The sequence below is a fragment of the Schistocerca piceifrons genome, chromosome X (genome assembly GCF_021461385.2).
Source record: "Schistocerca piceifrons isolate TAMUIC-IGC-003096 chromosome X, iqSchPice1.1, whole genome shotgun sequence".
Lineage (NCBI taxonomy): Eukaryota > Metazoa > Arthropoda > Insecta > Orthoptera > Acrididae > Schistocerca > Schistocerca piceifrons.
Window position 1 is genome coordinate 118,297,298 of NC_060149.1, and position 18,769 is coordinate 118,316,066.

General features: G+C 41.2%; 1 protein-coding gene across 1 annotated transcript in view; it reads left to right on the forward strand.

Annotated features, from left to right (window-relative positions):
• Positions 1 to 18,769, forward strand: part of LOC124721516 (cyclin-dependent kinase 17-like) — a 197,437-nt gene that overhangs the window by 45,290 nt on the left and 133,378 nt on the right. The window contains exon 3 of the mRNA XM_047246532.1: positions 10,653 to 10,733. Coding sequence (XP_047102488.1) covers positions 10,653 to 10,733 — 81 coding nt within the window. The remainder of the gene's footprint in view (positions 1 to 10,652; positions 10,734 to 18,769) is intronic.

The following is an 18,769-nucleotide window of genomic DNA, read 5'->3' on the forward strand; positions in this document are numbered from 1 at the left end:
AATAAAAAGGATATTTCAGTAAATGCCAAGATCAGTTTTGCATCAGTTCCCAATGCAAATGAGTAATCGCTAAACACAGCCAAGTTAATTGTGAGCTGAGAACTCAATAAATACCAGTAAAAATAGCCAGAAAATTAATGTTGAGAGCAGGGTTGGTATTCGACTACTTTACGAGACTGACTTGCAGCTCCTTGCATAGCCCTTTTGCTGTGAGTGATGGGGCCCATATGAAATGCTGCACATGCCTTTGGTGGGGACACCTGTCAATCACAAGCAGTAATGCCTCTGAGTCACTATCGATATTGGACAGCAGCGAGGATATTAGGTCCCTTCCCCCTGAAATTGGCACTTAGGTCTGAAAATGTCCCAGCTCCTTTCAGTGTTAGTGGGGTGGGGAAGGGATTGGGGGGAGGGGGGGGAGGGAAGTTGGGCGGAGTAGCAGCACTGTACACCAACAGAACCATGGGCTTAGGGTTGGCCTTCTCAAGCGACCTAGCCGCGAACTGCGGGGGCAGGTAACAAGCTGCACCAGTACAACCTGGAGACAGTGAAGATGGCAATGCATCAGAGGCAGCAAGCTGCACTGGTACAACCTGAGTGAGGGAAGGTAGGGTCAGAGAAAATGGGTCTGTCTCCACAGACTCTGAAACTGTGATCCCCTCGCTGTCCTACTGACAAGCGGAGTTGCAGGGTAGAGGTTGTACTGGCTCACGAGGCAAGACCAAGAGGCATCGCTGGTGGCAGCTGTAGTGTCCTATCTGGGGAGCAGAGACAGAGTTTGGGAATGCCAGTTGCAACTAGTCTAAGCAGGAACTAGTTGCAGAGGTGGGTCATTGGATGTGCCTGTATGCAACATCAAACAACTGAGTGTCCCTGTAGCCTGCGAAAACCCCATAGATGCACCCTGGATACCAGCTGAGTGTGCGTGCCCAGTTACAAGTGCCCCATGCACAGGCAAGCCTGTTTGCAGGCTGGGCACAGTGCTTGGGATGCTGGAATTCTAAAAGGGTACAAAGTTGATGCAATATTCATCTGGCCTTGAACCTGTTGACTGTGGTGCACTTTGTACATTTTGAGGGATCTGTGCAGGGCATCCTTGGCACATGACATTTGTAAAGTGATCAGCATCTGAGTTTTGAATGTCTGGAAGAAGCTGTACAGTAGTCAGTTGGGATCTCTAGTCGACACCAGGGGGCAAGTCACCTGGCGAAAATCCTCTCGAGGGCACGGATGGTGACATTCGTTTAACATCTGAGAAGTTAGAGAGCGTGTCCCCAAGCTGCCACATAGTTCCCTTAAATGACCCAGCAAAATCAATGTAGACCCTCTGCCATGGGTGGTGGGGCTGGGGACATGGTGGGAAATGTGAGCAGGAGTCGCCTGATTGAGGGAGCAGGCATGACAGGAGTGGCACACACATTCAATTTTGGCATTAATGGTAGGCCAGTTGACATGCTGCCAGGCCAATGCCTTCATGCATGTCATCCCCCAGTGCAAAGGAAGCAACAGGCAGATTCCATATTCCCAGACATCCGGAAAGTATTTGACATGGTGCCTCAGTGCAGATTGTTAATGAAGGTCCACAGAAGTGCCCCAGGGAAGTGTGATAGGACAGCTCTTATTCACTATATACATAAATGATCTGATGGACAGGATTAGCAGCAATCTGTGGCTGTTTGCTGATGATAGTGTTTTGTATGGAAAGGTTGACTGACTGCTGAAGGATACAAAAATGACTTCAAGGTGATGAAACGGCAGTTGTATTTTATTTTATGTTTATGGTATGTGAAGTTCGCTCTCAAAAAGATTGACTTTGAAATTTTCTGAGCACCTTTAGTACACTAAATTAATCTCGATATTTTGACAGGCAGTGTGGCTTTGTGGTAGGGTGCTCGCTTGGTGAGTTGTTGGCCTGGGTTCGATACATGACCAATGCAAATTTTATTAAAAAAAAAAATAAAAGGTTTTCCATGAAGAGTAAAGTAAATAAAGACAAAAAAATTAATTTTTAATTTTGTTATTTTAACAATAACTTGCAAGAGATCAGTGGCTAAGAATTTATATTTGGAATGAAAATTGGCTTTTTGTGTGTGATATATAATTAAGAAAAAGATGATGTTCATTTTTCATAAAAAATGACAGTTGTGTGTATGTTAACTAGCATAATATTAACGACTTTTATATTTAAATGCTGTAGGTATTCAAACTGGGAAAAAAACCAAAATGTGACTCTAAGCAGCTTACCACTCTCTAGCATTACCATTTTTTTTTTCATCTTAATGTATTTTATGCTTCAGGGAGATGCTCGTAGTAGGACCTGCACCTTTGTTTAAAAATTTGGTTCGTGTGACAGTCGAACCCAGGCTGCTCTCATTTAAGATGAGCTCTGTACAACAGAGCTACACTACCTGTACAAAATTCGACCTTAGTTTAGGATATTAAAGGTATTTGGAAAATTAAAAATGGATTTTCTCGAAAATTTTTGAGAGTTGCATCGGTTTGCTGTGGACGATCAACATTTGAGTTCTGGCCTTCACATACCATAAACATAAAAAAAATTCAAAAATCTGATTGCTGTGTGGGCTTCTTGGAGAAAATACCCAGTTAGTGTGATGAATGGCAGGTTGCTGTAAATGTAGAAAAACGTAAGTTAATTCAGATGAGCTGGAAAAACAATCCTGTAATATTTAAATGCAGTATCAGTGGTGTATCACTAAGGCAAATGGTAGACTTTGATCTATTGGGAGTATTTTAGGAAAGTGTAGCTCATCTGTAAAAGAGACCACATATAGAACAGTAGTGCAACCCATTGTTGAATACTGCTCGAGTGTTTGAGATCCCCACCAGTTGGGTTTATAATAAGACATCAAAGCAATTCAGAGGCATTCCCCTAGATCTGTTATGGTAGGCTTGATCAACATATGAGTATTACGAAGATTCTTCGTTAATTCAAATGGGAGTCTCTGGAGGGGAGACGTACATTTTGTGGCACACTATTGAAAAAATTTAGAGAACCAGCATTTGAAGCTGACTGCAGAACGATTGTGCTGTCTTCAACGTACATTTTGCCTCAAGGACCACAACCATTAGAGAAATTAGGGCCCATACAGAGGTATGTAGACAGTTGTTTTTCACTCGTATTTGTGAGTGGAACGAGAGGAGACAACTAGGTGTTGTACAAGGTACCCTCCGCGATGCACCAATGGTGACTGGTGGAGTATATACGAGGTCTGTTCAAACAATTCCAGAACTTTGTCCACAAAATTTTTGTACACTTACCTTTTAGTGTAGATTGCTCATTCAGACATATGTTCATGTTAGAGTTGTCCATAGTTCTTCTCATTATGAAATCTATAACTAATATGAGAAGGAATGGTGACGAAATGCATACTTGTGTGATGCCTGTCAGAATAGTAAAGAAAAGGGTGTTCTCATCTTTTGTTCTCATACAGGAACTTGAATCTATAGATACAGGGTTCTGAAAACCTCAATGAGATGGTAAGGAATTCCTTCTAGGCCTACAATATTCTGCAAGGATTCTGTCAAATGCTTTTCAAAAACTGATGAAATTTGTGTGCAGTGCACAGTTGAATTTTATGCACTGTTCAGTTATATTTTGCAGAACAAATGTATGTTCAGAGCAGGATCTCCAACTTTGAAACCCAGCCTGTTGTTCTCATAGTTGACAGTCCGCTGCTTCTTGTATCCTTTTCTAGAAGAACAGGGCAAAAGACTTCGCTTGGTTGTGAGAGAAATGTGATATCTCACCAATATGTACATTCTACATGTACATATTTACTCCACAAGCCACCTTACAGTGTATAGCAGAGGGTACTTTGTGTACCAGTGTCACTTCCCACTTTTCCTTTTCCAGTTGCGGATGGTTCGTGGGAAGAACAATTGCTGGTAAGCCTCCGTGTGGGCTCTAATGTCTCTGATTTTATCTTCTCTGTCTTTGTGTGAGATATGTGTAGGAGGATGCAATATATTGATTGACTCTTCTAGGAATTTACTCTCTCAGAACTTTAACATACACCTCTCTTGCAGCGTCTGCCATCAGAGTAGGCTGAGCATCTCCACGACACTATCGGCTTACTAAATGAACCTGTATCAAAATGTGCTGTTTTTTGTTTGGATCAGATCTTCTCTGTTTCGTCTATCAATCTTATCTGGTATGGATCCCAGATTGCTGAGCAACATTCAGGTATTGGTGGAACGAGTGTTTTGTTAGCTAATTCCTTTGCTGATGGACTACATTTCCTGAGGATTCTTCCACTAAATCTTAGTCTGATGAATACCATACATGCAATTAATTTTATGTGGTCATTGCACTACAAATCGCTCCTTATGCATACTACTAGATATTTTTTGAAAGAACTGCTTCCAGTGACTGTTCTGCAATTGTGTATTCATACAATAAAGGACCTTTCTGTCTGTCTATTCGCAGTATGTTACATTTGTTTATGTCGAGGATCAATTGCCACTCCCTGCATCAAGCATTGATCCTCTGCAGGTCTTCCTGCATTTTGCTACAATTTTCTAACATTGTGACTTCCCTGTATACAGTAGCATCATCTGCAAAAAGCCTCATGGAAAACTTCCGACATTATCTTCTAGGTTATTTATACACTGATAAGACAAAAAATTATAACCACTGCCCATCGCAACATTGGATGTTGCCTGGTGTGGTTGCAGGCACGTGAGGCGGTAACAAAAGTAAGCAGAGCAGACATGGACAGGGAATCACCCTAGCAGTGATATGAGCTGCAAACAGGGAAATCCATTGAGATAAGCAACTTTGACAAAGGGCAGATTATTAATGTGCAGAGCCTGTGATCGAATATTTCATAAACGGCGAAGCTCGTTGAATTCTCGTGTGTTACTGTCGTGAACACCTATGGAAAGAGGTAGGAGAACAGTGAAATGACCAGTAGGTGCTAAATGGTGGGGACCCTCATGACTCTTCACAGAACGTGGGGTTTGGAGCCTTGTTGGCCCTGTAAAGTAGGGTAGATGGTGATCTGTGTCATCTCTGCTGAAAGAGCACAATGCTGGTGCACACACAAGTGTTTCGGAGCACACCGTTCATTGTAAATTGTTGAACATGGAGCTTCGCAGCAGACCACCCCTCTGTTTTCACATGTTGACCCAGCATCGTCATCAATTACAACAGTGGGCATGGGACCATTGAGATTCAACCGTTGATTGATGGAAATGTTCGGCTCTTCAGGTGAATCAAATTTTTGATGCACTAGGTCGATGGTCATCTCCACAAAAACAGACTCGCAGCTCGAAGCATGCAGCGAACCACGGACACAGTCTGGTAGGAGAAGTATTATGCTATGGGAGACATTCTCCTGCATTTGTATGAGACCTGTGGTAGTATTCGAAGACATGTTGACAGTTGTGAACTACCTGCATCCCTTTATGTTTGTTGTCTTCCCCGATGGTGATGTCATCTTTCAGCATTACAATTATCCATGCCCAGTAGCCAGAACTGTGCTACAGTGGTTTGAGGAGCATTGTGATGAACCCATATTAAAATCTTGGCAACCAAATTCACCTGATGTAAATCATATTGAACTTATCTGGGGCGCTATCGGGCGCCATCACTACATACGCAAATCAGCAGCCCATTATTCACGCGAATTACACGAGCAGTGTGTAGACATCTAATGCCATGTACTTCCACAAAACTACTGACGAACTGTTGGATAACTGATACACAGAATCAGTGATGTGTTTCATTCCAAAAACGGACAAACAAGCTTTTAAGCAGGTGGTCATAATGTTTTGGCTCTTCAGTGTATGCATTGTGAAAAGTAGTGGTCCTATAACATTCCCTTGGAGAACTTGTGAAGTTACATTTATATCTGAAGACTTCTCTCCATTCAGAATGACATGCTGTGTTTTGTTTGCTAGAAACTCTTGAATCAGATTGCACAGCTGGCTTGATATTCCATACACTCAAATTTTGTTCATTAGATGGCAGTGCAGCACTGTATTGAACACCTTCCAGACGTGAAGGAACACTGAATCTACCTGGATGCTTTTATCTGTTGCTTTCAGGATGTCGTGGACAAACAGAGAAAGCTGCGTTTTACATGATTGTTGTTTTCAGAACCCATTTTCATTCCTACAGAGATTTTTTGTCTCCTGAAATGTCATAATGCATGAACATAAAACATGTTTTACTAATCTACAACAGATCAGTGTCAGGAGTATAAGCCTATAAGTTTAGTGTGTGTTTGGTGCCCCCTCTTGAAAATGGGGATGACTTGTGCTTTTTTACAACATTAGGAATGCTTTGCTCCTCAAGAGACTTACGGTACACTGCTGTTAGAATAGGAGCAAGTTCTTTCACATACTCTATATAGAACCAAAATAGTATCCCATCAGGTCCAAAGGCCTTCCCTCTGTTGAGTGATTACAGTTGCTTTTCTATTCCTTGGTCACTTACTTCAGTACCTGTCATTTTTGCAACAATTTAAAGGAGAAACTACAGTGCAACCTTTCTCTGTGAAACAGTGTTGGAAAAGGATGATTAGTATTTTGGCATTTTCTGTGTATCCTCTGTTTCAGTGCCATTATGGTCAGAGTATCAGGACAGGTGGCTGCTATCCATTTACCGATTTAACACAAGGCCAAAACAAAAGGATTTTCTGTCAAGTTTGTAGATTGAATTTTACTTTCAAATAAATTGAACTCTTCGCACATAGCCCTCCTTATACTAATTTTGGCTTTATTAAGTTTTGTTTGTCAGTGAGGCTTTGGCTATGTTTAAATTCACAGTGAAACTCTCTCTGCTTTTATAGCAGCTTTCTAACATGGTGGGTCTCCTCCATTCCTCACAATTTTGCTCATCACATGCCTGTCTAAAGTGTATTGTACAACGCTCTTGAACTTTATCCATTAATGCTCAGCATTGTCAGCTATAGCAGTCTTATGATCACTGATTCACTGTTCTATGCTGAATGAGTCGAAAAGTTCAGGTCTGTTTATCAGCAGCATGTCCAAGATGTTACCTTCATGATTCATTTCTCTGATTAACTGCTTGAGGTAATTTTTAGATATGGCATTTAGAACAAATTCACACGATTCTCTGTCCCTAGTACCTGTCCTGATCACTTGAGTCTCCTAGTCTATTGGTAAGTTGAAATCTCCACCTCAAACTATAACACGACAGGAAATACACTAAATATTTTCCTAGTTTCCCCCAGTGACTGATCCACCCTAAACATTTGTCTTTACCCATATCTGAACTAAACCCACTAGTTACTATCATATTTTTTTATTGCTATAAATGTGTATCCACTACCAGTGTTCAGCCTGTCTTTGCAATGCACATTTCAGTCCTAATTTAGAATTTCATTGTTGTTGATGTCTGGTTTCAGCCAACATTCTGTCCTGAGTATTGTGTGGGCAGGGTTACCATTTATGAGTGAGACTAGTTTGGGAACCTTCCCATGGATGCTTTTGCAGTTAACTAATACTTTATTAACATTCTCTGATCTGCAATGATGAGTGCTACCATTTCTGGACTCAGAACTCATCTTATTGGGCCTGTGGAGGGATTTCTCTATCGTAAAAACTTTACATATGCACGCAACACTTACTCCATCTCTTTGGTAGCTGCGTCCTGCATGTCAGGCATGGCTGACCCATTAAGGGGGGTCTACGTTTCTACACCTGATAGCTGAGGTCAAGAAATCCACATACAATATTATCACAAAATTGTCTGAGCATTTAAGTCTTCCACTCGGCTCCAAGCCAGTGAACTGCAGTCCATTCTGGGGATGATAGCAAGGTTAGACCTCTTCACCCCATCAGCCAACTGCCTGTAGGAACCAAAAATGGCCTCTGAACTCAGGCAGCAGGCATCATTCTTGCCAATACGAGTTACAATTTGCACTGTGTGCACCCAGCCCACATCTCACATCTCAGATTGCATTTTTATCGTTTCATGGCTCAATAACAGGAAATATTAGCTAGCTCCTGAAGAGACATAAAACCAACACTGTCTTTAGGTCCCCAGCAAAGATCTTGCAAATAAAGAATCTGGTGAAAGGTGATGTGGGCCTCAGAACACTTGGAATATACTGTATGGATGTGGGTGGCTTTATGTCAGCCAGACTGTCCACACTGTTGAACACTGGTGCATAGAACATTAAAGGTGTTTCTGCCTATGCTATCCCAAGAAATCAGCTGTAGTGGAACATGCACTTGAAAACACACTGAATTAAATTCAACTGGACTTCTATTATTAAACGGACCAACAGTTTCTGGGATAGTGTAATAAACGAAGCAATGGAGACAGCACAAACAGTAGAGATGGTGGACTGTAACTGAGTACAGCCTGGCATCCTGTGATTTAGGAGTTGAAGTGGGCACAATGGTTGCACCACCAAAACATCACCATTGATGGTGTGGGACTGAGCACAAGTGACATCACTGGCAACAGCGTGGATATATAAGCACGGTAGCAGCATCCACATAAAGGTCAATCACTTGACAATGGCACAGGAGATCTCTGCCAAAAGCTCATGGGCAGTTAACCACTCGTCGCAGCTTGAAACCCAAGAATATTTTATTAATGAATATCGCTGTGAGAACATGCATTCATTCTAGCATACACAAGTAAAATATGAGGTACAATACACTTCATTGCTGAAGTATGTGAGAAACAGAAACTAAACTAAGTTACTGTGTATTAGCAAACGGCAACAGTTCCAGTTATGTTCTCTCAGCTCTGTGATAACTGCTACACTTAGATTTTCTTTCTTCAGTAGTTCAACAGTGGTGTCACACCTTTAGTCTTTTGGAACTTGCCTAGTTTGCAAAAAGGTATTGCACAGTTTAGTAAGGTGGTGAATTAAGAGTGGATCTTGACATTTTGGAATTTCAGCTGAGATTGGATCCAAACCAGCTGCTTTATTGTTTTTAAGTTCTGAGATTGCTGCGCACACCTCTTCATCTGTGATATCACTTTTTTTACTAATAGCTCCATTTTTGGCTCATTTTTGATTAAGCATTAAAACCATTAACATAGAAATACACTATCTGATGAAAAGTATTTGGACATCCCTACCTAAAGTGGGAATGACCACTGGATGTCATGAGAGGTGGACCCACCAGTATAAAGGGAGGTGGAGAGTATTGTGTCTTCTGTAGAGAAGCAGGAACACAGAGTGGTTGGTCGGGATGGCTCACTGCCTTTGGACATGGACTAATCATTTGATGTCACCTTAATATGTGTTACCGGACAGGATCCTTCAAGCATTGTGGAGAGTGGTTGTAAAAAATCACAAGAAGCCAGCAGAAGGAATCACTTGTGTACTCCAAAGTGCTGCTAGCAGTTCAGCTGATACAATGGATATGCATAGGGAGTTAAAAAAATGGGGTACATTGTTCGAGCAGCTCCTCATAAGCCATACATTTGTTTAGGGAATGCTAAGTGATGTTTGAGGTGGTATAAAGGGCAATACTACTGGACAGTGGATGGCAGGAAACAAGTGATTTAGAGTCTTGAATCTTGTTATACACTGGCAATGCAGTGGAAGTGTTTGGGTTTGCCGAGTACCTAGTGTGTGTTAACCTGCCATCATGTGTAGTGCCAACGATGCATTATGGAGGTGGTGTTACCGTGTGGGCTAGTTCTTGTGGTTAGGGTGTGTTTGCTTATTGTGGTTAAGAAATTGCAAAATGTGGAAGGATATTAACATATTTGACAGTGTTGTGAGCTCTGTAGGGTAGAGGGGAAATTCAGAGGCAATGACTGTTTCTATCAGAGATGATAACTGTTTGTGTCAGAGACAATGATTGATTGTATCAGCATAACAGTGCATCATATCATAAAGCAGCATTGTGAGGCAATGGCTTGTGGACAATAAAATTCCTGAAATGGACTGGCCTGCCCAGAATCCTAAGTTGAAGCCAATGGATCACTTCTTGGATGAGTCAGCACATTGACTTCTCTCCAGACTGCAGTGTTTAACAACACTACCTTCTGTGGTTTTGGTTCTTGGGGAAAAATTGACTGTCATTCCTCCACAGACATTCATACACATCACTGAAAGATTCCCTAGCAGAGTTATAAGCAGATGTTATAAAGATGAAGGGCAGACACACCCCATATTAATGTCCACTAATAGGTGATGGGACACTTTGGATCAAATAGCATATTTAACAATTAATGACTCAGATACAAACAACAATACATTATAAAAATGACAGACTGATAGTGCATTGACAAGAAAAAAGTAGTGAAAAGTGTTAGACTTTCCAATTTTAATTGATTTCTGAACTTTACTTTTTTCATTTCATGGCAAATTTAATGGCAATGAAAGTTATAACAAAAGATAAAACAACCATAAAATTACTGGAAACAGTGGAAGAAACTGCCATAAAATTACCGGAAGCACGTGGAAGAAGACTGTTTTAAGAAATGGAACATTCAAAATTGCAAATAAACACAGCTAACATATTTTAAAATTTGCTTTTTCTAGTGTTTCGTGGAAATGCCCTTTATATGACCATTGAGTTCCAAATAATATTGGTTATTATAGTACTAAGATTCAATTTCCAAATGTTATTGCTCAATTAGCTTTGTTTATACATTCAGTTTTACATATTTCTGTGTGATTAATTTTTAGGTGTTGTTTCTGGATTTTCGGAATTCAACAGGAAGCTTTCACTGTCACATTCTCGAATTCTGGAACCAACGCAGCATGGAGGTAAGCACATCACCAGGTTTCACTGTTTGTATTTTGTATTTGCACTTTCTTTATGTAGTCTAAGATCGTCACCATTATTATTTGATATTAGTGGCAAGTAATCCTTCAGGTACATATTCCTTATTGGAATTTGTTTAATATCATCATAACCTATACATTTGACAGCTATTCCATTGTTAAATAACCTTCCAACTGCTCATTAGGAAAGAGTTTAACCACAATTGTACTATGACATCCTGATTATATGTGATACAAACTTGGAACACTCATAATGAAATACAACAATTTTATGAAAAGCATTCATCATAACAGGAGACGTTGAGTCGCAGAGAGGCACAACAAAAAAGACTGCTATAAATTTTAGTTTTTGCCCAAAGGCCTTCTTCTGAAATAGAAAACATACACACATTCATACAAGCACATCTCATGCACGCAACATCTGTTCCTTTCCACAGCCCTCATTATCACACCAAGGATTTCTGGCCACAGTATGTCAGATTGCCGAGTCACCCTATTTGATTCATAGCCAAGGGTTATGCTCTTTGGGTCTTGAAGGTACACCACTCACCCTCCTCGATTGATGTAAATCTCATTTTTCTTTGTCCCTGGAGTCTATGGTGAACCTGCAAGATAACTTTTCAAAATAAAGTCCCAGCAAAAATGCAATTCCCCATAGTATAGAAAAGGCGAAAATGTGAAACTGACACAGCTGCAAAGACTGGTTTTCTCTCTTGGCAGTTTCTTAGACAGTTATTTTGTAGAACTGTGGTAAACCATCTACAAGAAGACAGACCATTTAATTATTTAATTGAGGAATTCAAAGGGGCTTCTGGGAAGATATATGGTTGAGAACAACAACATGTTCAACAATTCCATATATTTCGAGAAAATAACTCTGTGCTCAGGTAGACATTTTTTTCGTAGAGGAACACAGAGTGAAAAACTCAGTAACTAATCTGTCAGATGCTCATGAATATGACATTGAATATAAAATCTCAGAGTCCTTTTGTTTGACAAGGAGATGGGGTCTCCCATCTCTCTCTCTTGTTTAACTAATAAGCAAAGTTATTATAGAATAGGAAAAAAAGGCTTCAGAACTTATAAACAATGGACTTTGTGTGTGTGTGTGTGTGTGTGTGTGTGTGTGTGTGTGTGTGTGTGTGTGTGTGTGTGTGAGTGAGAGAGAGAGAGAGAGAGAGAGAGAGAGAGAGAGAGTGAATGAATCAGTGTTCAAAGCTTAGCCTTTACTGATAACTTAGAAGTTATTGCTAATACTATACACTGTGTTTAATGGCACAGTGGTTAAGGCACTAGACTCGCATTCGAAAGAAACAGTTGTTCAAATTGCCACCTGACCGTACAGTAGCAGATGTTTTCATGGGAAACCACCCTTTCAAACAGGTATCATCCTTGCATAATCTGAACTCATGCCAGACACTTGTGACCTCATCATGGATGGGGCGACTAACCCAAGTAGGTTGTCAGTGTGGTTTCTGGACCATATAATGGTCTTCTCTGATTGTCATTGACGAGAACTTCCAGTGTCAGGGTTCACACTTCGGTTGCTTATATTCATGGTCACCCACACTCTCCGATCCCCTCCCTACCCCCCATCATGGGGAGTCACTGGGAATTGATCAAGGTCATCCAGGGGAATGCCTGCTCAGCCCAACCCATACAACTTAGGCAAGAGGACTACTTACTATTCAAGATCATGATGTAACTCACTACTGGTCATGTGATATAAAATGGGTGGGAAATCTGTGGCCCAATGAGAACACATTAAAATGGTGAGAAACCCCATGAACCAATAAGATTCGAGCTTCCCCTCCTCTTTATTATCATCTTTTACAACTACCTTAACTGTGTAGACCTCTTCATGCTGGATTGGAGCCTCACAGGGGATAGTTCTGGTTTGCTGTAAACAAGTTATTAAGAACAATAATTCCTTAGTGGCAGAGTTTGGAAATAATCACAATGATATAACAGATTAAATAGTAGTTTATTATGAACAGTTTTTTTTTTGTTTCATATTATTTACAGTTTATTTGTATTTTTACAATGCTATTTGTTATGGGCGTGCGCGTGCGTCCACACACACACACCCACCCCCACCCCCACCCACCCACCCCCACGAGATAATTTCAGTAAAATATGACACACTATAGTACGCCCTTGCATCAAGTACCAAGCGGTCACCCATAAGGTTTTGTTATGACAAATAGATCACTAGGTTCATAATTAACCTGTAATAATTTTTCTGGTCCCCCAACTTACTTTGAACATAATAAAATACACTGAAGTCCCAAAGAAACTGGTGTAGGCATGTGTATTACAATACAGAGATAGGTAAGACTTATGACCACAGCAGTTGAGTCCCATAGTGCTCAGAGCCTCAGAGATAGGTAAGCAGGCAGAATACGGCACTGCAGCCGGCAACAATCTATATAAGGCAACAAATGTCTGGCAGAGTTGTTGGATTAGTTACTGCTGCTATAATGGCGGGTTATCTAGATTTAAGTGAGTTTGAATGCAGTTTTATAGTTGGTGCACGAGCGATGGGGAACAGCATCTCTGAGGTAGCGATGAAGTGGGGGTTTTCCTGCACTACCAGTTCATGAGTGTACCATGAATATCAGGTAAAACATCAAATCTTTGACATCGCTGTGGCCGGAAAAAGATCCTGCAAGAATGGGACCAACGACAACTGAAGAGAATTGTTAAACATGATAGAAGTGCAACCCTTCCGCAAATAGCTGCAGGTTTCAATGCTGGGCCATCAAAAAGTGTCAACGTGTGAACCATAATCAATATCTACTTTCAGAGCTGAAGGCCCACTTGTGTACCCTTAGTGACTGCACAACACAAAGCTTTACGCTTCGCCTGGGCCCATCGACACTGACATTGGACTGTTGATGACTAGACACATGTTGCCTGGTCGGACGAGTCTGGTTTCAAATTGTATCGAGCAGATGGATGTGTATGGGTATGGAGACAACCTCATGAATCCACGGACCCTGCATGTCAGTAGCGGACTGTTAAAGCTGGTGGAGGCTCTAAAAATGGTGTGGGATGTGTGCAGTTAGAGTGATATGGGGTTGCTGATACATCTAGATACAACTCTGAAAGGTGACACACATATGTAAGTGTCCTGTCGGATCACCTTCACCCATTCATGTCCATTGTGGGTTCTCACAGACTTGGTCAATTCCAGCAGGACAATGTGACGCCCCACATACCCAGAATGGCTACAGAGTGGCTCCAGGAACACTCTTCTGAGTTTAAACAATTCTGCTGGCCACCAAACTCCCAGACATGAACATTATTGAGCATATCTGGGCTGTCTTGCAACGTGCTCTTCAGAAGAGATCTCCACCCTCTCATACTTTTACAGATTTATGGACAGCCCTGCAGGATTCATGGTGTCATTTCCCTCCAGCACTATGTCAGACATTAGCCGAGTCCATGGCATGTTGTGTTGCAGCACTTCTGCGTGATTGCGGGAGCCCTACATGATATTAGGCAGATGTACCAGTTTCTTTGGCTCTTCATTGTATAAGACGCATGTGTTTTTAGCATGGTGACAAAATGTATCTTAAAATGGTGAACCAGTATTGGGACAAACAACAAATGTGATACAAAAAACATTGCTTCAGTATCACTGTAATTATATCACATATCACTATAATTATATCATAAACAGTAATATTTTTTTTTCAGTGATATAGACTGAATTCCTGAGACGAACTTAATTTGTAGTTGGTTGCTGATGAAACCTTCTTACTAAAATGTCAAAACTTATACTAATTAACATTGTAAAGTGCACACTTTAAATATTTAGTTGAATCCACCTATACTTTATGTCTGTGGTGATAATGGAAAACTCCACTGACATCACTCTCATCACTATGACATGTGATTGAAGTATCATTGTACAGATCACTGTTGTTATTTAATGAAATGAAAAATTTGTGTGCAAATAAATTTATAGTGGTAAACCACTTATCCCTTGAATGTTTGTTTTTTTTTTCCCCCGAAGAGTTTCAAGCTTCGGTGTTTCCCAGTTTCCTTGTATTCCTCGAACATTTCCTTGTCCATCTTTGCAGTACTGTTTTTGTTTATGTTCAGAGCTGCAGCATTTTATCAGTTACATTGTTAATGAAGATTAGCGAGCCACCATTAAGTATTTCAGTCTCAAAATAGGGGCATAACACACAAACCATTTCTCTCGGCTGACTTCATATGGCCATCCCCTTGCCAAGAGGACAACAGTGAACTTTTCCAATCACAATTTTCAGTGAGATTTCTGCAGACATTGTTCGTTACTGCAGTAACAACAAATAAGAACAAATAAAATAACAACTCGTGCAACAGTAAAATCAACAGGAAACAAAACCACAGGGTCAGCTATCATACAGGACAGAAAGTTGCCTGAAACTCAAAAAACAGTGCAAGAGGGAAGTGTTGTGGAGGTTGGGTGAAAGTTAGCAAGCTTTAGGGATGTGCTATGGCTGTAGGTATTGTGGGGCTGGCAGAATGCAGACTGTGCCTCCTGAATGGGCTCCCCCTCTACTACTTCCATCTTTAGCTATTAATCCTAAAGTAATTTTGAACAGACTAGCAGCACCAGGCGAAAGGGGGAAAAATCACTTTCTTTCTGAGAGCTTTCATCATTTTGTATACAGTACTTACATTTCACTCTTTTCTTACACACAAACTACTTATGAACAAATAAATAAATAAATACACAGCCACATGCTCAATGACTCCAATGAATAATGTGAGTACAGGAGTGTCCCGTCCCCACAGTTGACAGTTTGTCATCCTGATGTGACAGCCCTACATTCAGCTGCAGTGCAGTGTATATCTCATGACCACCCAACTGAAAGATTACGTGGCGCACCATATGGGTCCCCCAAGCAGGCACCACTTGTAACCATTAGTCATGAGAGCCTTTGAGACCACTTGATGCACACCCTTAACCAGATTTTGGGTGGCACCTGCATCTATCTGGTATGTGTTCCGTTTTCAGTCTTAGCCTTACAAACTCCATGATCTGTGAACTGGTCACCTCTTCTTGTTTTATGTTGTTATGCCAAAAGGATTATAGACCCCGTATCCAGGCATGCCAAATTGTCTGTGAATGTAGCAGATTACTTCATGTGGATTGCAGCGTTTTATCCAGCATAGGAAACTGTGGAATTGGTACATGTGGGTTTTGGAGAGATCCAGAACATGCATACTGATATTGACAGGCTTTGTGAACTGCAATGAAACCTTTGCCATCTCCACAGTAAGATGGAGGCCCTCTTGAAATTGGGCCTTGCGATGTAATCTCTTGCGCCATAATGCCCATTCCACCACTAAACTTGATGAATTTTGTGGTATTCTGTAAATTTTCTATTGTTTTTCCAAAAAATCAATTATTCATTAACTTGTAAAAGTCACATCACAAGAACCCCCTGTTTGGTGCTAGCACAAATGTACTTCTTCAGCCAGCAACGCTGCTTGAAGAAGATACTGAGGGTGGTACTAAGAAGTTCTGTAATCCAACCTGAGACATTGCTGGAGGTTTCTGTAGTGCAAAATATATCGCCGTTTATTCCCCAACATTGTCAACAGCTTTGGGATGGAGCCATTTTGCTGGACTAGGCTCTCTGGACACAGCAGCAAGTCACTGTGGATGCCACGCAAATGGTGGAATATGCCAGTTTTACCTCCAGAACATATATCTTACCAGAATCCTCAGCCACATCATGCATTGTTTCTTTATGTCTGGCAATTTCCTCCTCGGGCAGCCCTCGGAACTCTCTGAATGGTGCACTTGGTTCTGTGGAGTACCCAGTTGTTTACATCCAGGCAAAGGACATAACTTAAATCATCATGTGTCCTGTCCTCCTTGTCACTCATTCACATGTTATTCACTTGTACACACTGGCTAAGTCTACCATGAATCCCACATTTGAAGAAGAGCAACATGACAATATCAATCAACTGTTTGATGCTAACATTTGTATTCTTTCACATTGTGTCCCATTGAAGTTGTGGGGTGGTGAAGTATGCCTAGGAGGATAGCAAGTTCTTAAAGCCTAAGAACGGCTGCTATGAGGATTGATGCCCCTTCGTCGCTAATGCTGACATAGAGTGTCTTCTGGTTCGTGTGGCACATTGTGGTTCTTCCCATACTAACTTCACAGAACAGCACCTACTGTATGTGGCAGCATATCAGCTTGTATGCTCATATGACTCCAGTTCAACAAATTCGAATCATACATTCACGATAATCCTGTAAGGTGGCTGCTTGCCGAAATAAAAAAGTGTGTGTGGGAAGTTGATGGGACTTTGTTCCCATGACTGACATGCAGGAGAATGATGCCTTGTATGAGCAGGCAGATAAGTGTCATATTTGTGGGCTGCTGTTGGAGGCAGAAACAGAAACCCTACATAAGAGACCATTGTCATGTAACAAGGAAGCTCTGCGGCACAGTTCACAATGCATGCAACTTGAAGTACTGACTGCCACAGCACATTCCCACTCAACACTTGGATAATTTCAGTGTGAATAATGATGATGCCAGTGTCATTTCCAATACCACTGAAAAATACATTCCGTTTCCCGAGAGAATGACGCCAAGAATGTCGCTCTGATCACTGGATTTGCTTCAGTTCATGCACATGTCACTTCAGAAATTTGCTGAGACGACACATCAGGAGGACATGCATGTCACCAGATCTATATACCTCAATGTACATAGTTTCAGCTTGTGATAAAGAAGGGGTGGCCTTTCCATACAAATACCTTGATTTGATGATGAAACTACATTACATATCAAAACAGCGTTCTCCAGTAAATTACCAGACAGTGCCATAATGCATGTGGTGTATGAGCACATGGTAAATGTTTGGCAGGAATTCGGCATCCCTTATTTAGGAGAAAGTGCTAGATTGTATGAGGGGTGTTCAATAAGTAATAGCAACACATTTTTTTCTGAAAGCAGGTTGGTTTTATTCAGAATTCCAGTACATCATATTATTCATTTCTCTTTTTGCTATAAAACCATACTTTTCAACATAAGCTCTGTTCAATGTGATGGTCTTACACCACCTTATTGGGAGGGCCTTTATGCCTGTATGATACCATTCTAATGGTCGACATGGGAGGCAACTTTGTGCTTCATCAGTAACAGAGACGTCCAGTTGAGCAGTGAGGTGTTTGATTGTGATCCATCGTTCACCTCAAATGAAAGTGTCCACAGGCCCCAACATTGTGAGAGTGTCTGCACATCCCAACATTGCAGGATTGACAGTGGTTTGCAGCCAGCTAGCACGTGGAAGATCATACATGTTTGCACAACCTTGTTGCAGTGATGACAGGTACCTCACCCAGTGACTAACTGTGCTTTTGTTCCCTGCCAGGTCTCTGTCGGCATTCTGCAAGTGCTTATAAATATCTATGATGCTCTGGTTTTCTGCCAAAAGAAACTCTGTAACAGCTCTCTGCTTGGGAGACACATCCATTACAGGTGCATTTTGAAGGCTAGGTATAGAACTGCCACCTATCGGAACTTAATGAAACAAGAGGGACTGAAGCGGGAATATTCCATGAAGTCCCACAACAAATTCTGCACTTTTCAGTTTAAATTGGGCGAGGAAAAAATGTGTTGCATTACTTACTGAAGACACCGCATCCATGAACACTGATGTTCACCTGCATGCAGACAGTTTTGAGACATTCTGAAGTGTATGCCTGTGCACATACTCTCTGGATCCTGCCATCTATTACACTATGCCAGGGCTTTTGTTGGCACTATGTTAAGAAGAACATCGAACTGTTGAATGCAGGATTCACAGTGGATTTAGGCAGTGTGTGCGCAGGTAAGCCAAGGAGAATAATCCACGAATGAGTGATGAGGAGTGCTAGTCATCTGAAGATTTAAGTTACATCCTTTACCTGGATGTAAACAACCTTTGCTGATACGCAATGCAACAGAGCCTACGATTTGGAGGGTTCCAATGGCTGTGTGGGGAGAGAATCA